The sequence below is a fragment of the Narcine bancroftii genome, chromosome 3 (genome assembly GCF_036971445.1).
Source record: "Narcine bancroftii isolate sNarBan1 chromosome 3, sNarBan1.hap1, whole genome shotgun sequence".
NCBI lineage: Eukaryota > Metazoa > Chordata > Chondrichthyes > Torpediniformes > Narcinidae > Narcine > Narcine bancroftii.
In genome coordinates, this window is record NC_091471.1 from 62,543,500 (window position 1) to 62,560,539 (window position 17,040).

At 45.1% G+C, this 17,040-nt stretch overlaps 1 protein-coding gene across 1 annotated transcript; it reads left to right on the forward strand.

The window, feature by feature from the left end:
• The first annotated feature begins 832 nt into the window (after positions 1–832).
• On the forward strand, positions 833–16,808 carry LOC138757210 (PDZ domain-containing protein 2-like). The gene is made up of 2 exons (XM_069924186.1): positions 833–1,664; positions 16,736–16,808. The coding sequence occupies exons 1-2, from the start codon at positions 1,177–1,179 to the stop codon at positions 16,776–16,778; spliced, it is 531 nt and encodes a 176-aa protein (XP_069780287.1). The 5' UTR covers positions 833–1,176; the 3' UTR covers positions 16,779–16,808.
• The last annotated feature ends 232 nt before the right edge of the window (positions 16,809–17,040 follow it).

The window sequence follows — 17,040 nt, forward strand, 5'->3', positions numbered from 1 at the left end:
CCGCCCCCCTCTCCGCCCCCCTCTCCGCCCCCCTCTCCGCCCCCCTCTCCGCCCCCCTCTCCGCCCCCCTCTCCGCCCCCCTCTCCGCCCCCCTCTCCGCCCCCCTCTCCGCCCCCCTCTCCGCCCCCCTCTCCGCCCCCCTCTCCGCCCCCCTCTCCGCCCCCCTCTCCGCCCCCCTCTCCGCCCCCCTCTCCGCCCCCCTCTCCGCCCCCCTCTCCGCCCCCCTCTCCGCCCCCCTCTCCGCCCCCCTCTCCGCCCCCCTCTCCGCCCCCCTCTCCGCCCCCCTCTCCGCCCCCCTCTCCGCCCCCCTCTCCGCCCCCCTCTCCGCCCCCCTCTCCGCCCCCCTCTCCGCCCCCCTCTCCGCCCCCCTCTCCGCCCCCCTCTCCGCCCCCCTCTCCGCCCCCCTCTCCGCCCCCCTCTCCGCCCCCCTCTCCGCCCCCCTCTCCGCCCCCCTCTCCGCCCCCCCTCTTTGCCCCCACTCTCCGCGCCCCCGCCCCCGCCCCCTCCCTCCCTCTCCCCCCTCTCAATCCCCATCTCTATCCCTCTCTTTCACCCTCTCTCACTCTCGCCCTCCTTGCCTCTGTCTCCCTTCCTTTCTCTCTTTCTCCCTCTTTATCTTCCTCTCTTCCCCTCTGTCACCCTTCCTCTCTCCCTCCCTCTCTCTTCTCCCTCTCCTCCAAACTTTACAAGAATGATCTTTGTGGAAATTGTTGGATTACTATAAGTTAACAAATATAACACATGCATTTATTACTTGTTGGAAAAAGTCACTAAAATTTATTGTTTTGCTTTGAACTGTTACTTGATATTTTTTCTCTTTTTTTCAAGATGCAGCTAAAGATGACCAACCATTTTCTTCTGTGATTTTCCAAAGGATACGCTGCTCAATGTCAGTGACGTTACTCTTTCACCACGGCTTCAAGCTGCCTCTCCCTCATTATCTGTGGCACATGATCATATCAATTTTGTTGTCCAATATAGTCGAGCGTCATGAAACACTAGGGGGAAGAATACTCATGATCTTTGATGCCGTTGGAGCCTAAAGCTATGCTATGTATTGAGTGGCCGAGCCTAATGAGAACAACAACAATTCCCTGAGAGTTAGTAGCTGCCCAAAATTGGTACTTGTTTGGTGGCAGGGATGTTCAATAATGTGGGAATACCAGGTGACCCACGATGCCAATAACTTCAGAAAGTGCTGAGCTCTATCTCCCTCTCCTGGAGCACTGGCTGGACAATAGATTGAGGGAAGAACGGCAAACACCTGGTCTGCAGCTGTGCCAGTCAGCCATTCGGATGCTCTGTGAATACATATACTTGAATTTTGCAGTGGGAGCAAGTGTCAGACAACCAGATCAAAAGCATACAAAAGATTTTGAAATTTGTGCCGCCCACTTGATCAGAGCGGAAGGAGACCGGAATGATCTTGGAGTGCGTTTTGGGAATGTCCCCATCTATTGGGATTCTCCAAGGCACCCTGACAAAAAAAAGAGTAGAAAGAAAAAGAAGGAGAGCAAAGGGCCTGTGCTGGATGTTGGATATATCTGGGTGACAGAAGTCGAGAAGCACAGTCCTGCTGCAAAGTGCGAGAAGATTAAGATTCGAGATGAAGTGCTGATGTTGAACGGACAGTTGATGGTTGGTGTTGATGTTGCAGGTGCCAGGTAAGAATGGGAATTGCTAACAATAAAGTTTAAACATTTCCAAATTCAGGTTCAAGTTGTCACTGTTTATATTAGTATATATTGGGATAATATTTTGAAGGTTTTATTTAATGAAGCAAATGCACAAAAACATGCAGAAGTATCAGGTGAACTATACACTGATCTCCATTAGTTTTAATGACACCACTTAAAATGGAGCTAATTTTGCATTTGTGGATAATGTTGAAAACTTCTGGAGAGTAATTTACACTTTAACTATGGTGTGCAATTTAAATCTTGGGTGTTGACAGTGGATTATTCTCACTCTTTTGGCATTTGTGAGAGGGATGGGTGTTGATTATGGAAAAAAAGAGTGTGCAAAAACATGATCTTGTTTCTAATTAGACAAGGAGTTACAATATCTACTGATATCACTGTTTGATGTTCAGTTTTCTCTCTGAACTTCAGCCGTTTTGCGTTCATTATGTGCTAGTTATATCATTGTCGTCTTGCATTTCCAATATTAACAAGTGCATAATCAAGATACATTCTGTAACATATGTTTTACTAGAATCTTTCATTTGCAGACAAAAAATGTATCAAATTGAATACTATTTGAGAGACAAAAACCTCCTTAGTATTTAGAATTGGGGCTAAAAATAGAAAATGCTTTAAACACTAACAGATTAGACAACATCTGTCGAAACAAGTTACATTTTCAGGTCAGAAACCCTTCTTAACCTTGTTTTCACAGATGCTACATAACCTCAAGTTTTATTATCTTGGGGGTTATGGGAGAAAATTCATTTTGCAGCCAATCAAGCCATGCGTAGTACGGAAATAAAAGCTCAGAGCAGAGTGATGAGTGACCAACTGAATGAAACATTTTACCAGTGTAAGGTTTGTTTAGGAGTCTGGCTGACCTGCTGAGTTTTTCCAATGTTTTTTGATTTTTATTTCCGTCCTTCAGCATTTGAAGTCTTTTTAAATTCTCTTTTGTTTAGAATGTGAACCTTGCTATTAATTTGGACCAGTGGAAGTAAAAAATTAGTGGATTTAACATGATGACATAACTATGTATGAGAAAGGAAGAGAAGGATCTGTCATTACAGTTGGATGAAGTAAAGCAACTGATGCTTTGATGGAAGCGCATCATTATTCCTGTACATTGGTCAACTTCAAGCCTGAAATTCACCTTCTCCAGTCTAATCTTTGTCCACTGAAATGCATGTGATGTAACTGTGTGATATTGCATATGTAATGGAACTTAGTGATTCTTGAAGAGCTTGTATCTGAAGAAAACCGTTAATTCTTGACTTAGACACACTTCAGCTGCACAGAATTATAAATTACACCCTTAGGGTTAACTGACCCATGTTGATTCTGCATCTGGATGGCAGTGAACGGAATCTCCTATTCTATGCCAGACTTTTATTTGCCTAATGAAGATTTTTTTTTACTGAAGCAATTGCTTGGGGTCGAGGATGATTTATGTCCACCAAAGTTCAGTGGGTTCTGGGTGGCTGATGTCAACAGGTTTCACAGTCTCCAAGTGAGGGAATATGGGAGGTAGTGTGTTCCTTCCTTACGCTCACAATAGAGAGACAAGGTTCATAGTGTCATCATGGATGCACGATCATCATTTTGGACTGTCATAGGCCAGGGAATCTTAAGAATTGATGCGACATGTTAAAATGTTTTCCCTCCTCATTAAGACTTTGAGAATATTCTGTAAACATATCCTCTGTCCTTTGGGAATCTTGTGCTGTGATGGAACAACTGCTCTTTGGTTATCTGTTGTTGGGCTTCATGATTCCTTTATTCAGGTGTAATATTACTTTTTTAAAAATATTTTTTACTGAGTTTAACATATAGAATTGACAATTACATAATAATTGTATACAGGTAAGCACACAAAAAAAAATCCAATGAAAAAAGTAGATAAAACTTCATCATGGTGTTTTTCTTCTTTGGCTTGGCTTCGCGGACGAAGATTTATGGAGGGGGTAAAAAGTCCACGTCAGCTGCAGGCTCGTTTGTGGCTGACCAGTCCGATGCGGGACAGGCAGACACGATTGCAGCGGTTGCAAGGGAAAATTGGTTGGTTGGGGTTGGGTGTTGGGTTTTTCCTCCTTTGCCTTTTGTCAGTGAGGTGGGCTCTGCGGTCTTCTTCAAAGGAGGCTGCTGCCCGCCAAACTGTGAGGCGCCAAGATGCACGGTTTGAGGCGTTATCAGCCCACTGGCGGTGGTCAATGTGGCAGGCACCAAGAGATTTCTTTAGGCAGTCCTTGTACCTTTTCTTTGGTGCACCTCTGTCACGGTGGCCAGTGGAGAGCTCGCCATATAATACGATCTTGGGAAGGCGATGGTCCTCCATTCTGGAGACGTGACCCATCCAGCGCAGCTGGATCTTCAGCAGCGTGGACTCGATGCTGTCGACCTCTGCCATCTCGAGTACCTCGACGTTAGGGGTGTGAGCGCTCCAATGGATGTTGAGGATGGAGCGGAGACAACGCTGGTGGAAGCGTTCTAGGAGCCGTAGGTGGTGCCGGTAGAGGACCCATGATTCGGAGCCGAACAGGAGTGTGGGTATGACAACGGCTCTGTATACGCTTATCTTTGTGAGGTTTTTCAGTTGGTTGTTTTTCCAGACTCTTTTGTGTAGTCTTCCAAAGGCGCTATTTGCCTTGGCGAGTCTGTTGTCTATCTCATTGTCGATCCTTGCATCTGATGAAATGGTGCAGCCGAGATAGGTAAACTGGTTGACCGTTTTGAGTTTTGTGTGCCCGATGGAGATGTGGGGGGGCTGGTAGTCATGGTGGGGAGCTGGCTGATGGAGGACCTCAGTTTTCTTCAGGCTGACTTCCAGGCCAAACATTTTGGCAGTTTCCGCAAAGCAGGACGTCAAGCGCTGAAGAGCTGGCTCTGAATGGGCAACTAAAGCGGCATCATCTGCAAAGAGTAGTTCACGGACAAGTTTCTCTTGTGTCTTGGTGTGAGCTTGCAGGCGCCTCAGATTGAAGAGACTGCCATCCGTGCGGTACCGGATGTAAACAGCGTCTTCATTGTTGGGGTCTTTCATGGCTTGGTTCAGCATCATGCTGAAGAAGATTGAAAAGAGGGTTGGTGCGAGAACACAGCCTTGCTTCACGCCATTGTTAATGGAGAAGGGTTCAGAGAGCTCATTGCTGTATCTGACCCGACCTTCGCTAGGATTCTACTAAATAGAATAATACCTAGTGTCGCCGAGAATATTCTCCCAGAATCACAGTGCGGCTTTCGCGCAAACAGAGGAACCACTGACATGGTCTTTGCCCTCAGACAGCTCCAAGAAAAGTGCAGAGAACAAAACAAAGGACTCTACATCACCTTTGTTGACCTCACCAAAGCCTTCGACACCGTGAGCAGGAAAGGGCTTTGGCAAATACTAGAGCGCATCGGATGTCCCCCAAAGTTCCTCAACATGATTATCATGGTGTAATATTACATAAAATGACTTTCGTCTGCCATAAGATTGGGATTCGAGAAATTTTTTATATTGTTAGCTAATAAAACAGAAAATGTGATATTATGTCAAATTTCCTTTAGTCTATTGTAAGGTAGACATAGATTCACTATCAACAAATATTTCCCAGTACCCCTTACAGCCAGAGAGAGAAGCAAAACGGAGTCCTCCCAGTGTCCAGAGCCACACAGCCTTCAGTCCAAACTACCAGTAACCTGAGGTCCAGATGCAAACTTCTGACCCAATCAGGATGCCTCCAGTACCCTTGGCACCCTCTCGCATCTCGGTTTTGACACCTGGTACCCCTTCAGTCTCAAGCCTCAATGCACCAACAGCCCACCTCCTGTATGTTCCTTAGTCTCGAAGCCATCACTGGTCTGCTGCCAGGTTACCGACCCATGGGTTGTCTCCTCTGTTTCTCCTTTTCAAATGGGGTGAGGGTAAGGATGGTGGTCTCCCCATTGCCTAGTGCCCTGCACCAGTCCTCCTCTTCCCTGGAGTCTGCAACCACTCATGGCCACTGCCGATCATAGCCGGTGCCATCTTGGGCAAGATTCCGTAGCTGCAGGATTTTAAAATAAACCACCATCCGCTCCTTTGACAGGCCGTTTAAGGCCTGTACAGAGCCGACGGCAGTTGGACTGAGGAGTTGGACCTCGCAGGGGAGCACTGAGACTTTGCACACTGCTCTCCGAGGGTCTGCACCAACAGCAGCGCTGCCCTTTTCTCTTTTTTTTTGGCAAATATTCGGCATCTGCCAAATTTGCCTGGTGTCCTTTACAGTCAAAGAAAGAGAAGTAAAAGAGAATCCCCTCAGGGACACTGAGTACTTGTGGATTCGTCTCCAATGCTCCCGCACCCTCTGCAGCCATGCACACTTCAGTCCAAACCATTGGCAACCCTAGCTCCAAATCTAAACCTTCAAAATGATCGGGAAGCTTTCAGGACCCTTGGCACTTTCTTGTATCCCGGTTCCAGTACCTGGTACCCTTCAGCCAGTTTCCAACAGTTCGCAACTTGGTGTGATGCCTTTGACTGCTGACACCAACAGTCTGCAGCCTATGCGGGTTCCTTGCCTATGTATGCTATTGTTACTTAAAAATCACACTGTTTACCTGATAACAGTGAAACCCCCACTCCTGTAATTTTCAGAGATACGGCACTGATGAGATACCAAAAACAGTCTGCGAAATCCTCTAAATTATCCGCCAGGCCAATATTGCAGGTTAAGACTGCAATTACACTCAGCACTGATGAGCAGGGTACATCGCCAAAAAAAAAATTGCGGCCCTGCCGAAGCAGCTGCAACGGCAGAACTGCTACTGGTGCGGACCCATGGAGAGCAGGGAGGTGAGACACAGCGCTGCTCCGCAGGGTTCTACCACCCAGTCCAACTATCAATGGCTCCATACAGGCTTTATATGGCCTGTTAAAGGAGCCGATGATGATATATTTTAAAATTCTGCTATTGCAGGGTCTGGGGCCAAGACGGAGGTTCTAGTGTTTGGTAGCAGCCTCATGGGGTTACAGACTCCAGGGAAGCTGAGGACTAGCGGAGGGCACCTGAAAATGGGGAGATTATCCCCCGTTTGAGAAGGAGAAGCAGAGGAGACAACCCTGCAGGAGGATGAAACTGCTGAGGGTTTGTGAGGGGCTTTATGGTGGGTGTGCGAAATACACACTTGGCCTTATTGTACGTGAGATTGAGGAACTTGGCAGTTAGGAGGAATTTCTGGAGGTTGGCATCGTGGTCCTGCAGGTCGGGGCTACAGATGGTAAAGGTATGGGAAAGTGGCCTGCAGCTCGTACTAGTCCACAATGTGGTCTAGATCAAGACGATGTTCATAACGCCAAAGGGGACTCACAGGAAAGGGTAAAGGTGGCCATCTGCCTCGAACCCAGAGTATTGGCAGTCCTCCGGGTGGATAAGGAGCTGGTGATATGCCAACTTCAGGTCGATGGTTGAAAAGACCCGATACTGTGCAATTTGGTTCACCTTGTCGGCTTTGTGGGGGAGGGGGTTTGCATCTGATGGTCTGACTGAGGTCAATGATCATCCTGTTCTTTTCCCCATTCCTCACTACCACTACCTGCGCTCTCCAAAGGCTGGTGCTGGCTTCGGTGATCCCCTCCTTAAGTAAACGCTGTACCTCTGCCCGAGTGAAGGACCTGTCCCCAGCACTGTACCATCTACTTTTAGTGCCGACAGGTTTACAGTCGGGGGTGAGGATGGTGAACAATGGTGGAGGGGTGATTTTAAGTGTGGAGAGGCTGCAGGTTGTGCGCGGAGGGCAACTGGGTTCTTGGCTGTGTATGATGGCGCGGGTGCTGAGGAGTGGGTGGAGTGCAGCGGTCGCTTTGAAAATTGCCGGTTAGAGACAGAGGGGTGGATGGGGCCCATCGAAGTCCAGAGACACGCTTTTAAGGTGACTTTGAAATTCAAGTCCCAATGGTACAGCAGTGCAGAGCTGCGACATTACCCAAACTTTAGTCTTTATAGTCTGTACCCTGCATAGTCTATGCATGCATAGTGTACCATGTGTAGTCACTAAGCAGTAGCCCCAGACATTCACTGTATGCGATCTGGAGGCCAAGGAGACCTTCTGGTTCACCGGCATTACTGCAAGGGAGAAGTGCAGCACTGTGTTGGGGTGTATGAAGCTCTCTGTGCTCCCACTGTCATCAAATAGGCAACTTGTCACATCGCCATTTACCTTAATGTCCATCATTGACTTGGCGAGCTGATTCGGGTTGTCCTGGTCGAGTGTGATGGAGGTCAGTGATGGGTCGTTGCTTATCGCTGTTACACAGGGCAGTGATGTCCAAGATGGCAGCTCCTACGGTCCGCATGTGGCGCTGCTGGATCCCGAAGATGGTGCCCCCCATGGTTTGCAGATGGCACTGCTGGTTTCCAGCAATTGCAATGTCCAGGATGGCGGCCCCCATGATCAGCACACGGTGCTGCTTAGACTTGCACACTTTGGTGTAGTGCCCCTTCTTCCCACAGTTGGAGCAGGTCAAATCCTTCGCTGGTGATTGAGGGTCGATCTCCAGCTTTTTTGGATTCAGGATCTGCTCCATTGCAAAAAACTTTAGTGAATAAAATTGAGGCGCTATCAATTACTCAGACTAAGGTTGAGAAACCAATAGGCTTTTATTCACTAAAGAACAAAGGCACATCCATACTGTTCAACTGTCTTTTACTGAGGAGGGGGCTGAGGAACAGACACCCTTATACAGGAAACTGTGGGAGTGGGCCACAGGTACAGCCAGCCAATGGGTGTTCCTGACCAGGCAAATACATACAACAGTTGTTTTCCCACACCACACTGTTAAGTATCTGACCATGAACCCTGTACTCAGTATACTGGTTTGACCTTCCAAAATGCATCACCTCACACTTACGTGGATTGAATTCTATCTGCCAACGTTCCACCCAAGTCTGCATCCTGTCTACAGTGCCCTCCATAAATGCTTGGAGCAAAGGCACATTTTTCCTTTATTTGCCCCTGTGCTCCGCAGTTTTAAATTTATAATCAAACAATTCACATTTAATTAAATTGCACATTCCAGATTGCATTTAATGTTCTTTGAATACATTTGGATTGACCATGTTGAAATTACAGCACTTTTTATACATCATCCCCTCATTTCAGGACAAAATTTAGCTTCACAGGATTTTGTGAGTATTCAGGTATGTTTAATTGTTTCATTGGTGCAGGTATAATTTTAAATAATTTAATAATTTAGACATACAGCACGGTAACAGGCCATTTTGGTCCTCGAGTCAGTGCAGCCCAATTAACCCACAGCCTCAGTACATTTCGAATGGTGGGAGCCCCATGGGAAAACCCACGCAGAGACGGGGAGAACATACAAACACCTTACAGACGGCATGGGATTCGAACCCTGGTCCCGATCGCTGGCGCTGTAAAGGCGTTGCGCTAACCATTACGCCAACCATTCTGCCCTCAGAGCTAAGCTTGCTTCTAAGCTTTTGATCACCTTTGGAATCTGCAGTTGCCATTTTTCAACACAAGGATCAAAGTTGTGCCAATGAAAGTCAAAGAAGCCATTATGAAGCTGAAAAAGAAGAATTAAATAGTAAGAAATGTTGCCCAAACCGTAGGATTACTAAAATCAACTGTTTAGAACATCATTAAGAAGAAAGAGCTTACTGGTGAGCTGAGTAATTGCAAAGGGACTGGTGGTCCAAGGAACTGGTGATCCAAGGAACTGGTGGTCCAAGGAACTGGTGATCCAAGGAACTGGTGGTCCAAGGAAGACCTCCACTGCTGATGACAGAAGAATTCTCGTCATAATGAAAAATAATCCACAAATGTATGTCCAACTGATCAGAAACAATCTTCAGGAGCCAGGTGTGGATATGTTTCTGACTACTGTCTGCAGATGCAAAACATGGCAAAGGTGGTATGCTTTGGATTTTGGGCAGTTCCTTTATGCCTCCACACTTCGATATCACTCTGATACAGGTTGATCTTGGTCTCATCCACAAGACCTTTTTTCTAGAATTCTGCAGGCTCTTTTAAATACTTCTTGGCAAACTATAATCTGGCCATCCTTTCTGCGGCATTTTGCAGTGTAGTCCCTATTTATTTTCATTGTCTTCTGCAGACAGTAGTTATTGACATATCCATACCTGCCTCATGAAGACTGTTTCTGATCTGTTTGGAGATTTTTCATCATGATGTTGAGAATTCTTCTGTCATCATCAGTAGATGTATTCTTTGGAATTCCAGTCCCTTTATAATTACTGAGCTCACCAGTACGCTCTTTCTTCTTAATGTTGTCCAAACTGTTCATTCTGGTAATCCAAAGGTTGGGGAAATGTCTCTTACTGTTTTATTTCTTGTTTTTCAACCTCATAATGGCTTCTTTGACTTTCATTGGGCACAACTCTGGTCCTTGTGTTGAAAAATGGCAACTATAGACTCCAAAGTTGATCAAACACTTAGAAGCAAGCCCTGCTCTCTTTTACCTGAACCAATGAAGAAATTAAACATACCTGAGTAATCACAAACACCTGTGTAGACAAATGTCCCAAACAGTATGGCGCCCTGAATGAGGGGACTATGTATTAAAAAGTGCTGTAATTTTTACATGGTCTAACCAAAATGTATCCAAATAACCTTGAATAAAATATGGAATGTGCACTTTAATTACATGTGAATGATTTAATTACAAATTTAAAACTGGAGCGCAGAAAATAAAGGAAAAAGTATTTTTGTTCCAAACCTACGACAATCCTCAGCACTACCCACAACTCCTCCAACCTTCGTATCATCTGCAAACATACTGACCAATCCTTCTGCCTCTTCACCTAGGTCACTTATAAAAATCACACAAAGAGCATGGCCTCTCGAACAGATTCCTGTGGAACTCCACGAGTCATGAAGCCTTTTTATGGTAAAACCTTGCATTAAAGTCGACTCGTTTAAAAATAAAAGTGAATTTACTTTTTATGGTGACGACCTATAACGCAGATCCTTTCCAGAGCTGAAAATGGCAGGGCGAGTGGTGCAGTAGCACTGCCCATCACCATGATGTCAAACTTACGTGCCAGGAAGTGAAAGCGCCAAGTTCGCAGATGGGTCTAGCATTGTGTGTTTAGTCTATTGACCTGCTGAGTTTCTCCAGCATTGCGTGTTTTCACTTTAAAACCTGGACTTCGGTCACTGGTGGATGTCATCATTGCGACGTCACCAGCCCTCCCCTTTACAGCCATTTTCAGTGACATTCATTTTATGAAGGAGGTGGAGTGACTACACTCCACCTTTAAGTGTACCCGCCGAGACGGATGGAAGCTGCAGCGTATTCCAGCAGTCCTTTGCCTTCGGACCTTTTATGGAAGTAAGTACAGTGATGTAAAGATATTTTTTCCTCTATAAAAGTGCCTCTGACCTCCAGGCAGAATACTACTGCTCTCTACTTTCTAAATGTAAGCTAATTTTTAATCTATTCTCGTAAGGTTCCATGGATCCCATGCCTTGTAACTTTCTGAACGAGTCTCTCATGGGGGACCTTGTCAAATGGCTTACTAAAATCCACATAGATCACATCCACCACCCTACCCTCATCAATTTATTTTGTTACCTCCTCAAAAATCTCAATTAGGCTTGTGAGGCATGACCTCCCCTTCCCTATCCTTGAGTAGACTGTACTTCTCCAAAGGCTCTTAGATCCTATACTTAAAAATCATCTCCAATAGTTTGCACACCAACTACTAGATAGTCTGCAAATGAATTTAAGAAGGGTGTGCCATATTACACTGCTCACAGAAAACAGTTGAAGTGCTAGTGATCTTTGAATTGTCATTTCATTGTGACCAGGCTGAAGGGATGGGCTTTGATTGTTAAAATGTATTTTACTTTTGCATTTTGATCAGTGGTTTACTGCTTCTGTACTCTGTAGATTTCCAACAGTTATTATGGTATTAAAACAGTATGCAAAAGTGCTGGAGAAACTCAGCAGTTGACCTGCTGAGTTCCTCTAGCATACTTGTGTACTGCATTGGACCCCAGCATCTGCAAACTTCTTGTGTACCTTACAGTTTAAAAGCTGTGTTCACTAATGTGCCACATCCCACAAATCCCCTTCTTCCACTCCACACCATATCATACGACTTATTTGGAAGCAGAGGAGGGAAAAACAGTGCCAACTGCTGATGAAGTTCAATCAGTTTCCCTACACAAGGCAAGAATTGTTTCCTTTTGCCCCATGCATCAGAGCCACGACATTTAACTCTTGAGGACAGTGTGGTGCTCATGATGCTGCCATCAAGCCCTATTTTGCTGTGTGCATTTCCCAAAAAGGTTTGGCAAGTTTTGCAATAGTCTTTTGGAAGTTCACCCTGAGCAGCCGCATCACCCATCTCTCTGTGCTCTGTGGGTTGCTCCTGAGTCAAAAATCAACTGCTGCAGGAGGTTTGTTCCAGAGAAAGGTGCACTTTGGTCTTCGTGATACATTGTGGTCTACCCGAAACAAGAAGGTGTCTATCAGTGGTGAAAAATGGCAAATTCCTAGGTGCAGGAGTTGTGTCTAGTGGGATACACTAAAGTTTGGAGAAGTTGCTATAAAGTTTCTAAGGGAAAGGACCATAGTTTAGAGCCCCCTGTCTCATGACAATGAGAAATATCTCTCACCAGTTCCCTACAAAGCATAGTGAAGGTATGGTCAACATCTTACTTGGTGTTGTTGCCATTTCCAGTTATGGCACAGAAGCAATTTCTCAAATTCCCCATTTTCGTGGAGACTAGACCTTGTCACACTTTAATGCATTCAAGTCCTGAAAAGTTGTCGATATTTTCAGATGAATATGTGGAATCCAGGACGCTGCTTTACCTCCCACTGTTTCAACTACTTTTATACAAAGTATGGACAATAGAATATAAGAAAAATGTTGCTAATTATGAAAGAGCCTCGTGGAGATAATTCCAGTATTGAAGAACATAGCGTAGGAGTGGATGTGACATGAGTCAATGTGATAGGAGCACACAGAAGTCTGACGTAAATATAAACTACTCATCTGCCAGTGCCATCAGTTCATTACCTGCTCCTTCTGTGATTAAAAATCTGTGAATCACAGATAGGCCATCTTAGAACACACAGAACTGGATTAGAACCAAGTCATTAGCCAATTTCAGATAGCCAAAAAGTTGAGATGTAAAGGCAGAGAAACCGCTAAAACGCATAATCACCTACCTTCCTGAATGTGTGGAGGTGTCTCCAGGCCGTATAATCCAAACCATCTCCGAGAGGGGTAATTGCCGCAGCGCAGCCCTCCACTGATCAATCGAAATGTACAGCTGTGCTAAATGGCTTTTTAGGGGCGGACTGATGACGCCGTCAGCCCGTGACCCATCTCGCCACTCACTCCTCTCCTCCATGTCAGGGGCGGCGGGGTAGTGGGAGCTGTCAGCGGAGGGCATTGGGGACCATTGGGGCAGTGGGGGCTGGCAGGAGCTGTCAGCGGGGACTGTCAGGGGAGTGGGAGCCAATGGGGCGGCCGATGCTGGCTTTGACAGCCATACCGGGCCACTCTCTGCAGCTCAAAATGCAGCAGAGCAATGGCCATCTTTCCTACCCATAATCCCCCACACAGCTAGAACTGTTCTGGGAACCATAGAGTGGTTTATGCGCATTTATGATGGATGGAACTACGGCACCAGTTGCCCCACCTCCGATGGATCCGGAGGGTGCTTCAAGGTGCCTCCGGATATGAATGGGACGCTGGAGCAGCCCTTTAGGGTTGCTGTCTGAAAGGTAAATCCCATTTTTCCATCCGTTCCTTAGCTGGTCTCAAGGTGGAAGCTTGATATGAAATGGCTTAATCTTGCATCCAAGGTAGCACCAGAGAGAGAGAGAGAAAGAGAGAGAGAGAGAGAGAGAGAAAGAGAGAGAGAGAGAGAGAGAAAGAGAGAGAGAGAGAGAGAAAGAGAGAGAGATCTTGTTTGGACATAAGAAAACAGAAAAAATAGGAGCAAGAACAGGCCATCTGGCCATCAAGCCTGCTTCGCAAAGGACATCATCAAATACTTTATGTTCAAACAGTATTTTCCTCCCTATCTATCTCTTAAGTTGTATTTCCAATTTTCATGACTTATTCATGACAATAAATTCTGATTCTGAAAATTCACTCTATTGTGCAAACCAAATTTTGTTAAAGTTCATGTGATTCACCGCAGGATAATTTACACCTGCTGAAAGTGCAATATACATGCAAATCGTTGTTGTACCTGCAAGGAAGTAGGACACTTAATTTATGCACAACAAAATCTTGTCTTATTTTAACACCAACCTATCATCTAAGCCTGATTGCAATTAAAAGATAACACCATTTAATTGGTTTTTGGTGATGTTGATTGCGATAAGTTTGTCAGCCACAACATCTAGAAAAGGCCCAACTGTTCTTTGAGTTGTGCTGCCCCATCTGCAACACAGGGATAATCAGATGGGAAGTTCCTTTTCATGCTTTTTAGAAGATGACTCACTGATTCTCCTCTGATGCACCAGGTAAAATTGTGACCAATGATAAATAACATTTAATTGATGAGTCTTGATTGCTGATAAATTTTCCAAAGTGAACTTTCCTCATCCTTTGCTCCCTCGGATTTTGCTGAGATTTACAATGTTGCAACAACCTGTGGGCATTTCTCTGTCTTCACTGTCCTTCTGATGTGGGCCAGGTGCACAAGTGCTCGAATTTGCCCTTGAGCTTCCTGTTAGTAACGGCATTAAATTCTTGTCCTAGGAACCTGCAAGAGCAGTGCGTAGAATTCCTGTTCTGCTGGATTACAATACAGCTGTACTTCAAATGAAAACCTAGACTTGAGACTTGATTTGAGTGCAGTACACAGGAGTGCTAGAGAAACTCAGCAGGTCATGCAGCATTGATAGAAAGTAAAGGGTAATCAACATTTCAGGCCTGAGCCCTTCGTCAATGTATGAGCAAATAATAGGCAGGCATCGGAATAAAAAGGTGGCGGGGAAGGAGAGGAGTGAGGAAGGGTCAGGGGGAGGAGAACCAGGATACAGGTGGGAGGGTAGAAGAGAAAAAAAACAGTGAGGTGTGATAAGGGAAGGAGTAGCACTCCAATAGGAGAGGGAAGTGAAGGGTGTGGGGAGCTGGAGGAAAGGAGACAGGGAGAGGAAAAGAGCAAAAATTGGGGGAGGGGTTTAACGGAAGCTGGAGAAGCCTTTGTTAATGCTGTAAAGTTGGGGAGTGCCCAGAAGGAATATTAGCTGTGGTTCCTCCAATATTAGTTTAGATTCAAGATTCGATTCCTATTTTGTTATGTACCAATACAAGATCGTGTTATATGGCGAGCTCTCCACTGGCCACCGAGACAGCGGTGCACCAAAGAAGAGGTACAAGGATTGCCTAAAGAAATCTCTTGGTGCCTGCCACATTGACCACTGCCAGTGGGCTGATATCGCCTCAAACCGTGCATCTTGGCGCCTCACAGTTCGGCGGGCAGCAACCTCCTTTGAAGAAGACTGCAGAGCCCACCTCACTGACAAAAGACAAAGGAGGAAAAACCCCACACCCATCCCCAACCAACCAATTTTCCCTTGCAACCGTGTCTGCCTGTCCCGCATCGGACTTGTCAGCCACAAACGAGCCTGCAGCTGACGTGGTCATTTACCCCCTCCATAAATCTTCGTCCGCGAAGCCAAGCCAAAGAAGAAAAATAATGTACAAAATTTGTCAAGTATTGTCTGTCTTAAAGGTATACATTAGAGGCACCACTAGTGTTGCCCTGTGCCCCCAACAATGAGAGAAAGAGAAGCAAAAGCGAGTCCTTTCAGAGACACCGAGTAACTGTGAATTCGCTCCAGCGTTTATGCAACCTCTGCAGCCACACAGCCTTTTGTATGATGTTGGCAATCCCCAGCTCCCAGATCCAATCCTTCAATACAATAAGGAAGCTCTCAGTGCCTGAAGACCTCTTGGATCTCAGTGCTGATACATGGATCCACAAGTCATCTGCAGCAGCCCACAGTCTGGTTGAGTCCTTTTGCACTCTGTCATCTCCATACTGCCATTTCCAATGAGGATTACTGCTGCCAGACTATAACTGAGCAGGACTGGATGTGATTAAACCAGGTTTGTGATTGAGAGATTTGGTTCAAAATGGTGTAAAGATTAAAAGAAAAATATTTATCTGTGGTTTTTCCTTCTTCCCCTTGCCCCTCCCTCTCCACCTTTTTGTTTGGGTGCCTTCCCACATCTTGTTCATACCTTAATGAAGGGCTCAAGCCAAAAATGCTGTCGAGTCAATTAAGTTTATTGTCAAATGATTGTACAAGTACAAACCGATGAAACAGCGTTCTCTGGTCCTCTGTACAAAATATGCAGGCAAATGATACATATGAAGGACAAGTATTTTATCTCTACAAATATTGTTTTGTTCAAATGAGAGTCTCGGATCGTTAATGTGAGCTGTTCCTTTGGACCATCAGCAGTCTCACTGTCCGTGGGAAGAAGCTGTTTCTCAGCCTGGTGGTCCTTCCTCTGTTGGTTATATGATCTTTATCTTTGCATTATAAAGAACACTGTTTGACTTGCTGAGTTTCTCCAGCATTGTGGTTTTACTTCATTCATGGTGCTTTATCTGTAGTTTGTTCTCTGGGTAATATCCCTCCTCTACAGTTAATAGGTTAGGTTAGTGAATACCATTTTATTTTTATAATTATTTGTTTATTCTATTTTTTGAATATTTTATTTTTGTGTTTTCCATAAATCCAGAAATAGTAAAATCTTCAATATTTTATATATATATAAAACTTTTTGTTACAAGGAACAAACAAAACAGAACAAAACAACCCTTCCCCCCCCACCTCCCTTTTCACATATATATCAGGGCTCACATTTAAATTGATCATTAAAATTTCTCAATGGGAAGTCACTTGCATTTACACTATAGCAGGATCTGTTATTGTTCTTTTTATTATTGTAGGTATAATTGCAATTGGGCCTGTATATGATCCAAATATGGCTGCCATATCTTAATAAATGTGTCATGCTTGTTTTTTAAGTTATATGTGATTTTTTTTTCTTCCATAGGTATACAGCTATTCAACTCGGTCTTCCATTGTGCTATATGTAGAAGGAAGTTGGATATCCAAGTAAATGCAATACATTTCTTAGCCACTGCTAAGGCTATTTCAACAAATGAAATGGAATTTAGTTAGCTTATTTCTTATTTAAATAAAGTTGTCCAAAAGATAAAGCTCTGGGTCATCTATGAAGGCCACCCCTGTTATCCTCAGTAATATCCTGCCAGAAAGATCTGACCTTCACATACGCCCAAGTAGTATGTAAAAACATTCCTATTTCTGTCCCACATCTAAAACACATCTCCAAAATTT

Excerpts from the sequence above, each read along its gene's own strand:
- LOC138757210 (XM_069924186.1), top strand. The coding sequence starts at position 1,177 with ATGCCAATAACTTCAGAAAGTGCTGAGCTCTATCTCCCTCTCCTGGAG. Across the intron at positions 1,665-16,735 it reads GTTGATGTTGCAGGTGCCAG|GTATACAGCTATTCAACTCG; the intron begins GTAAGAATGGGA and ends TTTCTTCCATAG.